The following is a 13,777-nucleotide window of genomic DNA, read 5'->3' on the forward strand; positions in this document are numbered from 1 at the left end:
AAACCCATGTGAAGATTCTCATCAGTCACAGCTGCAATCTGCGTCACCTAGCACTCAAGCTTTTTCTAAACACAGAGCTCTCAAATTGGGGAACGGAGTAAAGACAAGTCCTCCATGGAGCCTAGCGCCAGGAAGGCAAGGCACTAAAGTCTCTCTTATGGGACTAGCCCAAGGGGTATATAACTAGTTTGGGAATAAAAGTGTAATCAAAAGTGTGTGTGTAGGAGGGGGTGGGGGTAGGGATATGAAAGTATTCTGTGTTACACTTGGTATTCAAGTGGTTAAAACAGCTTAGTCCAAAGCTTATGAAAGCAGCACATTTTCGATGCTGGGGGAGTTGAGTGTTTCCAGGAGACCATATTCAATCACTATACCTGCATTCCTTTACTTTTACAAGGTATTCATTCGTCAGTGCTAAGACTTTGAAGTTATTTGCTACTTTCAAGGAGTTGTCCATCATGCATAGACACTAGAGCTCACTTTGTTCTACTTGCACTATTAATAAAGCCAACACTACATTTTTTCCCTGAGAGAGGACAGTGGTGACTTCAAACAGTTGATGTCTCTTGCTCCTTCTCCAATGATCATTGTTAATTCATTTGGATACATGAGAGAACTCAGATCCCAGTAGCCTTATTTAAAGGAGTACTCCTACACTATTGGCTAATTAGGTGGGAAAACCTCTGTAAGTGCTGGATCCTTCCTAATAGGAGTTAAGACCCATTTACATGGGATGAATGTCGGGCAAACGATGCACGACACTCATCCCTGTGTGTTCTTACTCCTTTGCTGCTGCATAGGAGCGAGTATCGCTGGCTCATTCACAGAGCAGACAGCAAGGGGGCGTGGCGGCTGGAGAAGATTTATCTCATCGCTCTCCCCTGCCCCTCTATATTCACTTAACATAGCGTCCGTTCAGTACTGAACGGCTGCCGTTTACACTGAACGATCATCGAATGATGAATGATGATCTTTCAGTATAAACAGCAGCCGTACTGAACGGCTGCTGTGTTAGTGAATGGAGAGGGGCGGGGGGAGAAAAAAATCTCCTTCAGCTGCCCCGCTGTGAGCCAACGATACTCGCTCCTGTACAATAGCACGGGAGTGAGTACATGCTGGGAAGAGTGTCGGGCATCGTTTGCCCGAATATGTATGTGTGGCAGCATATATGAGTGTAATCAGTTATTCAAAAAAAGAAAACTTTATTGATCCATGTAGCCAATTCAGGCAACGTTTCGGCCACACATTGGCCTTTATCAAGCCATCTGACCAGGCAAAGAGTCCCGTGTAAAAGGGGTTTTAGGAAGAAAAGGATTTGCTTTGGGAAAGCATTTTCTTTTCCCCTTTGTCATGATCAGTTCCTATTTCTGATTAAGTAATATCAAACATGTAATGTAATTATACCCACATCATAGAGCCCCAGCAGAAGTGAAGAAAAAGATTCAGACACGCTGTTCAGGTGCACTGTGGTTTTATTGATGCAAACAAGAAATTTGTAATTGCTTAAAAAATTATTTGTTAAACTAATAACTGATGGAAAATCTGTTGCTATTTGCATCTGAAGCCCCCGAGTCTTGTTCACAATAGGGATATTAACACCACAGTGCAAGGCAATTCTTTAGAAAAATATACCACTTCCGTGAAAACAGCGGCAGTATTCCTTCTTCTGCAAGAATCTCATAATGGACCTGGTTGATATAAACAAGTATTAGATAAAGCAATACAACTGGGAAGAAGAGAAACACAAGCAACTAACTGCCAAAGCATTGTTTAGTGTACAGTGGCAAAGCAACTGTAGTATTATGGCCGACTATTAGTTTATCCTAATATGGAAACAGCCTGAATCATTAGGAACGCAATTAGCTTGTGGTACTCTACAACAAATTGGTGCATTGATGCTGGTTTCCAGTGGCAAGAGTTCCGAGGTTTAGCATTTGGCTGAACTTAACAGTTTTGATCATTTAGCAAGTTACAGTATAAAGAAATTAAGAGATGTTAGTTGGCATTAGCATTAGCAGTGTATAGAAATGTAGTTGCCCTTTTTTTGTCTGCTTTCAGAAACCTTCATACTTGCTCCCCCAAAAAATAAGTCTAGAGTAAAGAATTTAAATTAAAAAAAAAACAAATCTAGAGCAAACGAGTAAATGTTATTCATGGAGGATGCAGCTGCAGTATCTCTCCCTCAGAGTACGTGTAAAACTCTTGGTGCAGGAGGCAGAAGGGAAAGGCATGAGGTGTGGGGGACAACACTAAGAGCAAACAACACAGCTCTGATATCACCATCATGTTAAAAAGTAACGTAATAACTTATAAAAAAAATAATTTACTTATTAAAACCGGATGGTGACTCACATTCCATTTAGTGATTAGCTATGACTATTTACTCTCCCTCCATGCACAATAACCTCTGCACAGGTTTCAGTGCATGTCTAGAACAGTCTCCCATAGAAGTCAGTCAGCTCCTGTCCATTGTGTGAATGGCTCATGAAACTGCTGTGAAGTATCTCTAAAGGCTGCTAACTATAGCTCAGGCAAGACAGCTGCCCCATAGTCATGTACAGACAACAGAATAACAAACATCTACAATTAGAAAAAAGAAACATGAGCAAATGGTATATGTTCGTTATCTGTTTTAATTAGTACAAAAAATATAGGTGATACTTTAACTTAAGCAACATTTCAAGAGATACTTTACAGCAGAAATCAAGGGACATTCACACAATGGATAGAAGAGGACCCACTAACTTCTATGGGAGAAAGTTCTAGACATGGTCAGTGAACTGTACAGAGACCAAGGACCTGAGCTCCAGGAAATAATTTAAATATTAGCATTCTGGGAAGAGCGAATAATCACAGTGAGCGGGAGGATCACTGGGCTTAGCCGGGTCTAGACGTTTGGAGGACATCACCAGACCAGGAACTGCAGCAAATTTTTGAATTTAGTAAAATCTTATAGGTTAAATATAATTACGAGAATTCTTGACTATTAGAAGTTTGGAAGCAGATATTGACTATGTGCAACATGGAAGAGGAGAGTCATATGGTGAGCTACAAAGTATGCTATGTGTTTACAGACCTACCAGAGGAAAAGCCAAACTTCACCTGCCAGAACTGCAAGCTTGTGTCTCTACTGGAGGAAAAGGTGCAAAGTGTTCAGGAGAGAATAGCTACATTGAAATTCTTTAAGGAAGATGAGGATTTCCTTGACAAAGCAGAAGTAACTCTTCAGAATGTTGAAAGGAAATACATTTTTAGTGTATCAGTAGAAGAATGGAAGCATGTGACCCAAAGGAGCAGGAGGATCAGGAGTCAGTCAGCACCCATACTGCTCTGGAACCGGTACCAGGCTCTCACACAGAACAATGAAGAGGTACATCAAGATATGAATGTGCCCACAAAGAACAGAATAGTAAGCACTCAGAAACCTCTTGTAGGGAGAAAAAGAATAGAAGTGTTGTTGTGAAGAAAAAGAAAGCAATGTTTCTGAGGGATTCCCTATTGAAAGGAACAGATGCAGTTGTCTTCCAGGTGCAGTAGTCTGATAGACTACTATCCATTTCTACTTAAACATGTAGGGACAAATGACACCACAAAAAAGGACCTCAACTATCTGCAGAGACTTTGAAGACCTCTGTGTTATTTTGGCGCTGACAGCTTGCGCCCACTCAGCTGATCGGTCGGGGTCCCGAGTGACGGACCCTGGACAAACAACTATTGATGAGCTATTCTGATGATAGGCCATCAGTAGTATTTCCCTGGAAAACCCCTTTAGGGAAAAAGAAAATTCCTTCCTGACTCCAAGTCTGGCAATCGGAATAATCACTGGATCAACAACCCTTCTGAAGTAAATAGTGACTCGACCTTTCTGCAGCATTTGACACTGTTGACCACAAACTTCTCCTCAGTATGCTTCGCTCCATTGGCCTAAAGGACACTGCTCTCTCCTGGTTCACCTCCTACCTATCTGACCGCTCTTTCAGTATCTCCTTTGCTGGCTCAACCTCCCCTCCTCTTCCCCTTGCTGTTGGGGTCCCCCAGGGCTCGGTCCTCAGCCCTCTCCTTTTCACTATCTACACAGCCCTTATTGAACAAACCATCAGGAGATTTGGCCTCCAATACCACCTGTATGCTGACGACACCCAGCTATACACCTCTTCCCTTGACATCTCTGCACCTTTCCTCTAAAACATCACCAACTGTCTGTCCGCTGTCTAACACTATGTCCTCTCTCTACCTAAAACTAAACCTCTCTAAGACTGACGTACTGGTATTTCCACCGTCCACTAACCGACCTCATCCTGACATCTCCATCTCAGTGTGTGGCGCCCCCATAACTCCTAGACAACATGCCTGCTGCCTTGGGGTCATATTCGACTCTGATCTATCATTTACCCCCTACATCCAATCTCTGGCCCGAACATGTCAGCTGCACCTCAAGAACATCGCAAGAATCCGCTCTTTTATCACTGTGGACACGTTAAAAATGCTTACTGTTGCCCTCATCCACTCCCGGCTCGATTATTGCAACTCGTTGCTGATCGGCCTCCCCTGCACCTGACTCTACCCTCTACAATCCATCTGAATGCGGCAGCCAGGCTCAGCTTCCTGTCCAGCCGCTACTCGGACGCCTCTGCCCTGTGCCGGTCACTGCACTGGCTGCCCGTTAAATACAGAATTCAATTTAAACTCGCTACATTCATCTACAAAGCCCTCCACAGCGCAGCGCCCCCCTATATTGCCTCCCTCATCTCAAGCCCGGGCTCTCCGCTCTGCTAACGAAACCAGACTGAGCGGCCCTTTAATTCAAACTTGTCATTCCTGTCTTCAAGACTTCTCCAGAGCAGCAGCGGTCCTCTGGAACGCACTACCAAAGACTACCCGAGCAATCCAGGACTTGTAGAACTTCAGGCGTGCTCTAAAAACGCACCTCTTCAGGGAGGCATACCGCATACCCTAAACAAACTCCTCTGTACTCCGCCTGATAACATGCTCCCTGACCTATTGACTGCAATCTCTGCTAGCCATCATAAACTGCTCCTGCAGTCATACCGTTTCTGCTGTCACACGGCCAAATGTCTGACCATTGTCTGTGTATGGCATGCCTCACTCTCCACCTCGCCATACTGTGCACATCTCCATCCCATTACCTTCTGTATCACCCCACTATTCGTAGTATGTAAGCTCGTTGGAGCAGGACCCTCACGCCTATTGTTTCCATAAACTGATTACTATGTAACCGTGGCTCTGTAATTTTTGTATTTTGTCTTTCTGTATTCCCCCTGTCTATGTAAGCGCTGCGGAATATGTTGGCGCTATACAAATAAAGTTTATTATTATTTATTATTATTAGACTATAACATGTAATATTGTAATGCTCAAGAAAGGAATCCAGGCCCCTCAAACTCTTATCAAATTTGTCATAACCACATCCTTGAGCAGAGAGCTCTATAGTCCCACTGTTCCTACAGTAAAGTATCCCCCCCATGCCGGTGTAGAAAAGTTCTTTCCTCTAGACGTAGAGGATGGCCTCTTATTACAGTCACAGTCCTGGATATAAATACATTGTGGGAGAGATGTCCGTACGGACTCCTGATATATTATAGTAGACTATACTATATAAGGTGACTTCAACAATGCATTTGTCAAAGGATCTTATACTTTCCTTATTAAAAAAATTACCAAATATGGTAATTAAATATGTGATCATACTTAAAGAGTGGTCATAAATGGCTATACATCCAATCTGAAGAATGTATCAAGTGGGATACCACAAGGCTCTGTCCTGGGCCCAGTGTTGTTCAACTTTTTTTAAGTGGACTGGAGGAGGAAATTGAGGGGAAGTCGATCAAATTAGCCACGACACAAAGATAGGAAGGATTGAGGAAAAGAGAGAGGATTCAAAAAGATCTAAACAAGCTTGAGCAGTGGGCTGTGACTAACAGAATATTATTTAACAGGGCGAAATACAAAGTCCTACATCGGGGCAAAAAAAAAAAAATATATAGAATGGGTAGAAGTGGGCTAAGCCACATGTAAAAAAAAGACTTGGGCATGCTAAGAGATCACATACTGAATGTAAGTTGGCAGTGTGATCGAGCTGCAGAAAAGGTAAACACAATTTTGGGATGTCTTAAGAGAAGCATAGAGTGTAGATCACGTAAGGTAATTATCCCCCTCTTCTCTTACTTAGTCAGACCTCATCTGGAATACTGTGTCCAGTTCTGGGCACGCCACTTTAAAAAAGACATAGACAAACTGGAGCAAGTTCAGAGAAGAGTTACCAAGATGGTGAGCGGTCTGCAAATCATGTCCTATGAAGAACGGTTAAAGGGTCTGGGAATGTTTAGCTTGCAAAAAAGAAGGCTGAGAAGAGACTTAATAGCTGTCTACAAATTTCTGAAGGGCTGTCACAGTGCAGAGGGATCAGCCCTATTCTCATCTGCACAAGGAAAGACTAGAAGCAATGGGATAAAATGGAAAGGAAGAAGACACAGAATAGATATTAGAAAAAACAATTTTGATAGTGAGGGTGATGAATGAGTGGAACAGGTTGCTGCGGGAGGTGGTGAGTTCTCCTTCAATGAAAGTCTTCAGAGGCTGGACAGTCATCTGTCTGGGATGATTTAGTGAATTCTACATTGAGCAGGGGGTTGGATCAGATGACCTTGGAGGTCCCCTCCAACTCTACCATTCTATGATTCATTGTGCAGGGAGGGGTAGTAGATAAGGTGTGACCATCAACTATTGTGAATGGTGGATTCTGAGTTATCCACATATAGAGGCGCTACCTTTTATTGCAATCCTGCCTGTGATGATAATGGTATGACGGTTGAAAAGTTATATCTACAGTACAGGACATGTCAGACTCTTAATAAGTCAGGAAAGGTATGGTTTCTCCTTAAGGAGAGACTTTTAATAAAAACAGTAGTCAGTATGAAAAAAAGGATTTTAGGATTTTTTTGTAATATAGAGCATGACCTTGGGGGAAAAAAAGAACAAAAACACCAAAAATTCTTTAATATTAGGTTTAACATAAAAATGTGATTTGTACAATAGGGCATGTTCTGATGACACATTCCCTTTAAGGAAAATAAAAATTTACAGAGACCAGCAGAGGAAAGGGAAAGGACTTCGCATATACTAGTTAGATATAGTTCTTGTTGCACTATCCAATATACAGTACATCTACAGGCTTTTTTTCTTCTTTACAAAAGGTACGCTTTAAAAGGGCACAAAAATATACTGTAGTGTACAGTAATGTAAGTCTTGCAAATTGTGTACACATCTATATAAATATTCTAATAAAGGCGTTCAAGAGTTAAGTAATGGATTTCAGTAGCATCTTTTAAACGTCTGTCCAGGATATGATGTTTTCACCTTAACAGTCAGTTCCGTGCTCTGGGTGGTTGATAAAACTGCTGAGTTGGTCTAGTTGATCTCCTCGGTTGTCCATCACCTCCTCTGCGGAAATCAAGTGAATCTCCATATTCTCCCTCTTCTTCCTAAAACCAAAGTATAAAAAATAATGAGTTAATTCTTCTAATGCACAATGGGGAAGATTTATGAATCTAACTAAAAGAAAAACTGTCTTTGTTGCCCACAGCGACCACAGTGTAGCTTTCATTTTTCAAGAGTACTATGAGAAATGAAACCTGGTCTGTGATTGGTTGGTATGGACAACAGTTTTTCTTTTAGATAGTTTCATAAATCTGTCCCAGACCTCATCTGGAATACTGTGTCCAGTTCTGGGCACTCAGATTTAAAAAGGACATTGACAAACTGAAGCAAGTTCAGAGAAAAGCTACCAGGATGAGGAACGGTTAAAGCATCTGGGAATGTACAGCTTGCTAAAAAAGAAGGCTGTCATAGCGCAGAGGGATCAGCCCTATTCTCATTTGTACAAGGAAAGACTAGAAGCAATGGGATGAAACTGAAAGGAAGGAGACACAGATTAGATATTACAAAAACTTTCTGACAGTGAAGGTGATCAATGAGTGGAACAGGTTACCACAGGAGGGCGCGAGTTCTGCTTCAATAGAAGTGTTCAAACAAAGGCTGGAAAATATCTGTCTGGGATAATTTAGTGAATCCTGCACTGAGCAGGGGGTTGGACCGGATGACCTTGGAGGTCCCTTCCAACTCTACCATTCTATGATTCTATGATCTACACACAAACTGAAATTCTAATAAAGATGAAACAATAATTTAACTTCTTTTATCACTACATGCAAACAAGCAAAGTATGGCCTAAATATAACAGCATGTAGATGTCTTGTATTACTTAATAATGTGCTTCCTGCTGTCACTTTAGCAAAAATGGCCACAGAACATAAAGAGATATTGATGCTTTTCTAGTTAAAAGAAACCGTTAACAAATGTTTGCTGTTCTTTTAACTTTTGATCTACCAATGTATGGGCATTTTCAGGAAATTCACCAGAAAGCGTAGCAATGCTTAGATCTTTTTGCATATGTTAATAATACCGAAGAAAACATAAAATTTTGTAATATATTTTATATGAGGAAAGTCCTGTCTGCAGCCTCTATGCAAATGTCCTGAAAGCTTCTTGGTCACCAAAATATCCCTCTGGGGTAGTATAGTACATACTACCCAAGGAAACTGGGTAGCACATGGAAGAAAACTTGTACACCTGGAGACTAGAAGATGCTAATAATCTGACCAGCTAGCCTTCTGTGAGAGTTATAAGCATTGTAAGCTTGGATTAATATTTGACCTCCCGTTGAGGTGTTGAAAAATAAATCTAAATAGCTAGTTTTTTCCAGTTTGGGTTATTTTTGATGTTGCTAAATTTGTCTTTAAAGTTGCCATGGTTAATATGTGTAATAAATGAATAAGACCACAGTTCTTATATGTGGGTATATACATTTCAATTAACTAACCTATGCTTTATCAACTACTCTTGTCAGCAGCTGAATGTCTGCTACACTGACTCGACTAACTTAAAACTAGATAGTGAAACATTCCTTTTTTCGAATCCGTTTTACTGTAAAAAAAAAAACCAAAAAAAAAACCAAGCCCTTAGAAGTTGTCTTTTTGCTGCAAAACTCATCATGCAGTTACATCTCAGGCAGATATGCATATGATTACATGAATGGTCTTACCACCTGAGGCCCTTAAAGTGGTTCAACTTATAAAAAGGCTTTCAGAAGCTACTTGTGTGTAGTGAACGTCTCCTTCCGATTGTGTAAAGACTGACCACTATACAACGCAATTAAAGAAATTTCGCCCAGTTAACAGGGTTTGAGAGTGGCGCATTATTGGATTGCGAGAAGCTGGATGGCTGTATTGACGAATTTCTCGTCACCTGGGCCTTTCTGACCAGATTCTTAGGAGGGATCAGTAGATGCATGAGGACCTGCACAGAAGGAGACTGGGCTCAAGATGCAGTCGATAGACCACCAGTAGAGAGGAAAGTCTGACAAGCACCAGCAGCCTCAATTGTTTTGGTTGTATGCCATCTAGAGACAGGTGGCACCATAATTGCAGGCCTTTGTAGCTGTCAGAACCATTTGTAGGTGCTTGGCTGAAGGCCACTTGCTCTCACAGCCCCCCTTACGTGTATTGCCTTTAAAACCCGCCGTCACCTCCATCTGCAGTGGTTTTTTGAACAACAAAACAGGATTGCTATGGAGTGGAATCGGGTTGTCTTCAGAAACGAATCCAGGTTTAGTTTGGGCACAGACGACGGTCATGTTCATGCCTGGAAACCTAGGGGTGAGCGCCTCACTGCTGCATTTGCTGTGGAGTGGCACACTACCCCTACTTCTGCTGTGTTGGTCTGGGGGCCACTGCATATGACATTCAGTCACCCCTGGTAGTGATACAAGGGACAATGACAGCTCAGTGATATATTAAGGATATCCTGCAATGACATGTGTTGCCTCTTATGGCAGGGCTTCCAAGAGGCAGGATAATGTTCGGCTGCACACAGCTAGGAAGTAACACGAATGCCTACCCAAAAATTACCACACATTTTTTAATGGCCTGCCCAGTTCCCACATTTATAAGCAATAGAACATGCATGGGATCATTTGGGACGCCAACTTTGACAGCCTACGAGTTTGCACAATCTAGAGGCTCAGGTACAGCAAATGTAGACTGATATACCACAGGATACCATACGGAAGCTGTGTGCCTCCATGCCCACCTATATTAAATCTTGTATCTAAGTAGGAGGCTTCCTGTCAGGGTACTAGAACCTCCCCTCGAGTGTTCAGTTTTTCACAGTAAATTATCCTTTTGCTCTAATATTGTAGTCACTTACTTATATCAAAGCTTACAAGGTACTGGATTTCTTTTTGACAAGGAGTATATTTTTTAATTAAACATTTTTTCTTGCTTTCTGTACAGTACTAGCCATAAGTTTGTACACACCTTTTCATTCCATAGCTTTCCTTTTTTTTTTTACATTTTGAATTCATACTGAAGCCGTGAAAACTATAGAGGAACACATGATCAAGTAAAACGAACCAGAGTATGTTTTATATTTAAGATTCTTTAAAGTAGCCCCCTTTGCTTTGATGACAACTTTGTACCCTGTTGGCATTCTTTCAATCGGCATCCTGAGGTAGTCACATGGAATGGAAGTAACAAGTATGCCCATACAGTGTTTAGCCCTATACAAGTACTGTTCTAATCCACATTTTGACACATTATGACAATCCAATTGATTGAGCTAAAAAACACAAGGATGGCCATTAGACCAGTGGAAATCTGTACTTTGGGTCTGATGAGTCCAAACTTGATATTTTTGATTCCAACCGCCACGCGTATTGAGATGCATCATCATTTGTTTTTTAATGACAAACACACCCAAGAGGGAGAGTGATGGAGTGCTGTGTCAGTTGACATGCCCGCCACAATCACCCAATTGAGATCATTTGGAATCGGTTAGACAACAGAATGAAGGAAAAGCAGCCTATAAGTGCTCAGCACTCCTGCGTAGTCCTTCAAGACTTGTGGAAAACCATTCCAGGTGACTACGTTAAGAAGCTGATTGAGAGAATGCCAAGAGTGTACACTGCCATCATCAAAGCAAAAGGCGGCTACTTTAAAGAATCTAAAACATTCTGGTTTAGTTAATGCTTTTATTGTTTACTACTTAATTCCATAGGTTTTAAGGTCTTCAATATGAATCCACAATGTAGAATGAAAAAAAGAAAGAAAGGAAAACCATAGAATTTTTGACTGGTGCTGTATGTAAATATGTGAGATGCCTAACTTACCTTTACTGCAGTTAACAGCATTTAGCATTGCTTTACAGAGGCACTGATTGGCCATAGACAAAATGCACCAGAGAGGACCCAGTGGGGTCTACAATAGATTGTTCCAAGAGTGCTCTGTGACACGTGCAGATGTTATTCTGTTTACACAGGCTGATCTTCATTTCATTTTTATGCCTGTCTAAACTGAATGACGAACAATAAGCCAACGAATTATCATTCATCGTTGAGTTGAAAAAAATCACAAAGAAATTCTTTAGAAAATGACCTCTTTTATAAACAAAGTTTTACATTAAACATTTTTAATGTCACATTCCCTTTAAAATATACAATGAAACCACTGAGCATCCCTGAACTAATAAGTGATCTATGATACTCTCACGTTTACATGCCTTCATCTGCATTTCTGCAGTGATCTCAGTCCCAGTAATACCTTATATGCCTTCTGTATCATATGTGCATGTAGACAGTTATGTTTTTACGAGATTTATAGATATGGTAAGAATGTGCCCAGATACAAATAAAAAGAGGGAGCCAAGTTTACCTTGCTGTGTTCATCTGAAAGTACAGTACTAGAATATATGAATGTAGACATAATCAGGTCAGACAGCGCCGTATCACAGAGAATATTGAGAAATAGAAGACTACACTCCATTCTTTTGACGCTGCGATGTTAATCTTTTTGCCCATTGTTTTCAATGGGACTTTTAAAGACATCGCATGCCGTGCATTGTGCATGCGAGTGCGATGTTATGTTTTCCATTGAAAAAGGGAAACCCTTGTGAACCATTGATGCGCAATTTCACAGAAGTGATATGAAGAGTTTTTGAATTAAAAATGCCTCGCATTCATGTGTAAAAAGCACAATATCAAGCGTGATATAGTGCCAAGGAACTGCCCGATATCGCACTTGCCTGTGTGAATGTAGCCCAACTCAGAGAAAAGTTAATCTCCAGATCTCAGCATTCACATAACAGAAGCGAGATAACACAGGGGATAAAGCTGGAAGGAAAAGATCTAAAGAGCCTTTACATTCGTTTTAACAAATACATAACACAATGTACTTACACAGCAGTTATGACACTAACTAGATAGAACTTCCTAATTAGTGTCAGAGGGAAGAACATCACAATAATTATGCTACAGCCTATCTTGAGCTTCTTTACATTTAATACAGCGCTACAAGTTATCAGCACAACCATACTGAAAGAGGAAAAAACTCTTCTGGGCTGCACACACAAGTAGTGGAAATCTGCCATATGACAAAACCACATGTAGTTTTTGCCAGTTTTGTAAGGCGGTATTCACATGGGGAGCTTTGGATGTGGCAAAAACTGCATTAGTAAAACCGTGTGCTTTGCAGTTTCTTTACTGCAAACGCAGCTTTGCTGATGAGATTTTTACTGCATCAAAAGTGCCTCATGTGAATGCAGCCTTACAAAACAAAGGCGATTGAGGTTTTTTTTTAGTCACACAGTCTGACATGGTTTTAATGTGTTTCACATATACAATCAACTGTACTAGTTGCATGGCAGTAAATCACAAAAAAAAAGCCGCTGTAACATTGTGTGCAGTTTTACTGCATCATACACTACTGCTGCATGTATAGTCATGCTCACAAACTCCTCCCTGAACCCGACAGGCACGCTCACAAACTCCTGCCTGAACCCGACAGGCACGCTCACAAATTCCTCCCTGAACCCGACAGGCACGCTCACAAACTCCTGCCTGAACCCGACAGGCACGCTCACAAACTCCTGCCTAAACCCGACAGGCACGCTCACAAACTCCTGCCTAAACCCGACAGGCACGCTCACAAACTCCTGCCTGAACCCGACAGGCACGCTCACAAACTCCTGCCTGAACCCGACAGGCACGCTCACAAACTCCTGCCTGAACCCGACAGGCACGCTTACAAACTCCTCCCTGAACCCGACAGGCACGCTCGCAACCTCCTCCCTGAACCCGACAGGCACGCTCGCAACCTCCTCCCTGAACCCGACAGGCACGCTCGCAACCTCCTCCCTGAACCCGACAGGCACGCTCGCAACCTCCTCCCTGAACCCGACAGGCACGCTCGCAACCTCCTCCCTGAACCCGACAGGCACGCTCGCAACCTCCTCCCTGAACCCGACAGGCACGCTCGCAACCTCCTCCCTGAACCCGACAGGCACGCTCGCAACCTCCTCCCTGAACCCGACAGGCACGCTCGTAACCTCCTTCCTGAACCCGACAGGCATGCTCGCAGCCTCCTCCCTGAACCCGACAGGCATGCTCGCGACCTCCTCCCTGAACCCGACAGGCACACTCAGAAACTCCTCCCCGAACCCGAAAGGCACACTCACAAACTCCTCCCCAAACCCGACAGGCACACTTGCAAACTCCTCCCCAAACCCGACAGGCACACTCGCAAACTCCTCCCCAAACCCGACAGGCACACTCGCAAACTCCTCCCTTAAACTGACAGGCACACTCGCAAACTCCTCCCTTAAACCTACAGGCACACTCGCAAACTCCTCCCTGAAACAGACAGGC

At 42.3% G+C, this 13,777-nt stretch overlaps 1 protein-coding gene across 1 annotated transcript in view; it reads right to left on the reverse strand.

The window, feature by feature from the left end:
• Positions 1 to 1,454: 1,454 nt before the first annotated feature.
• Positions 1,455 to 13,777, reverse strand: part of TDRD3 (tudor domain containing 3) — a 271,283-nt gene continuing 258,960 nt past the window's right edge. Inside the window, exons 13-14 of the mRNA XM_066581368.1 lie at positions 7,378 to 7,502; positions 1,455 to 1,688 (exon numbers count right to left, since the gene is read on the reverse strand). Of these exons, the coding sequence (XP_066437465.1) occupies positions 7,386 to 7,502 (117 nt within the window). The 3' untranslated portion in view covers positions 1,455 to 1,688; positions 7,378 to 7,385. The remainder of the gene's footprint in view (positions 1,689 to 7,377; positions 7,503 to 13,777) is intronic.

This window comes from Eleutherodactylus coqui, chromosome 1 (genome assembly GCF_035609145.1).
Source record: "Eleutherodactylus coqui strain aEleCoq1 chromosome 1, aEleCoq1.hap1, whole genome shotgun sequence".
NCBI classification, from domain to species: domain Eukaryota; kingdom Metazoa; phylum Chordata; class Amphibia; order Anura; family Eleutherodactylidae; genus Eleutherodactylus; species Eleutherodactylus coqui.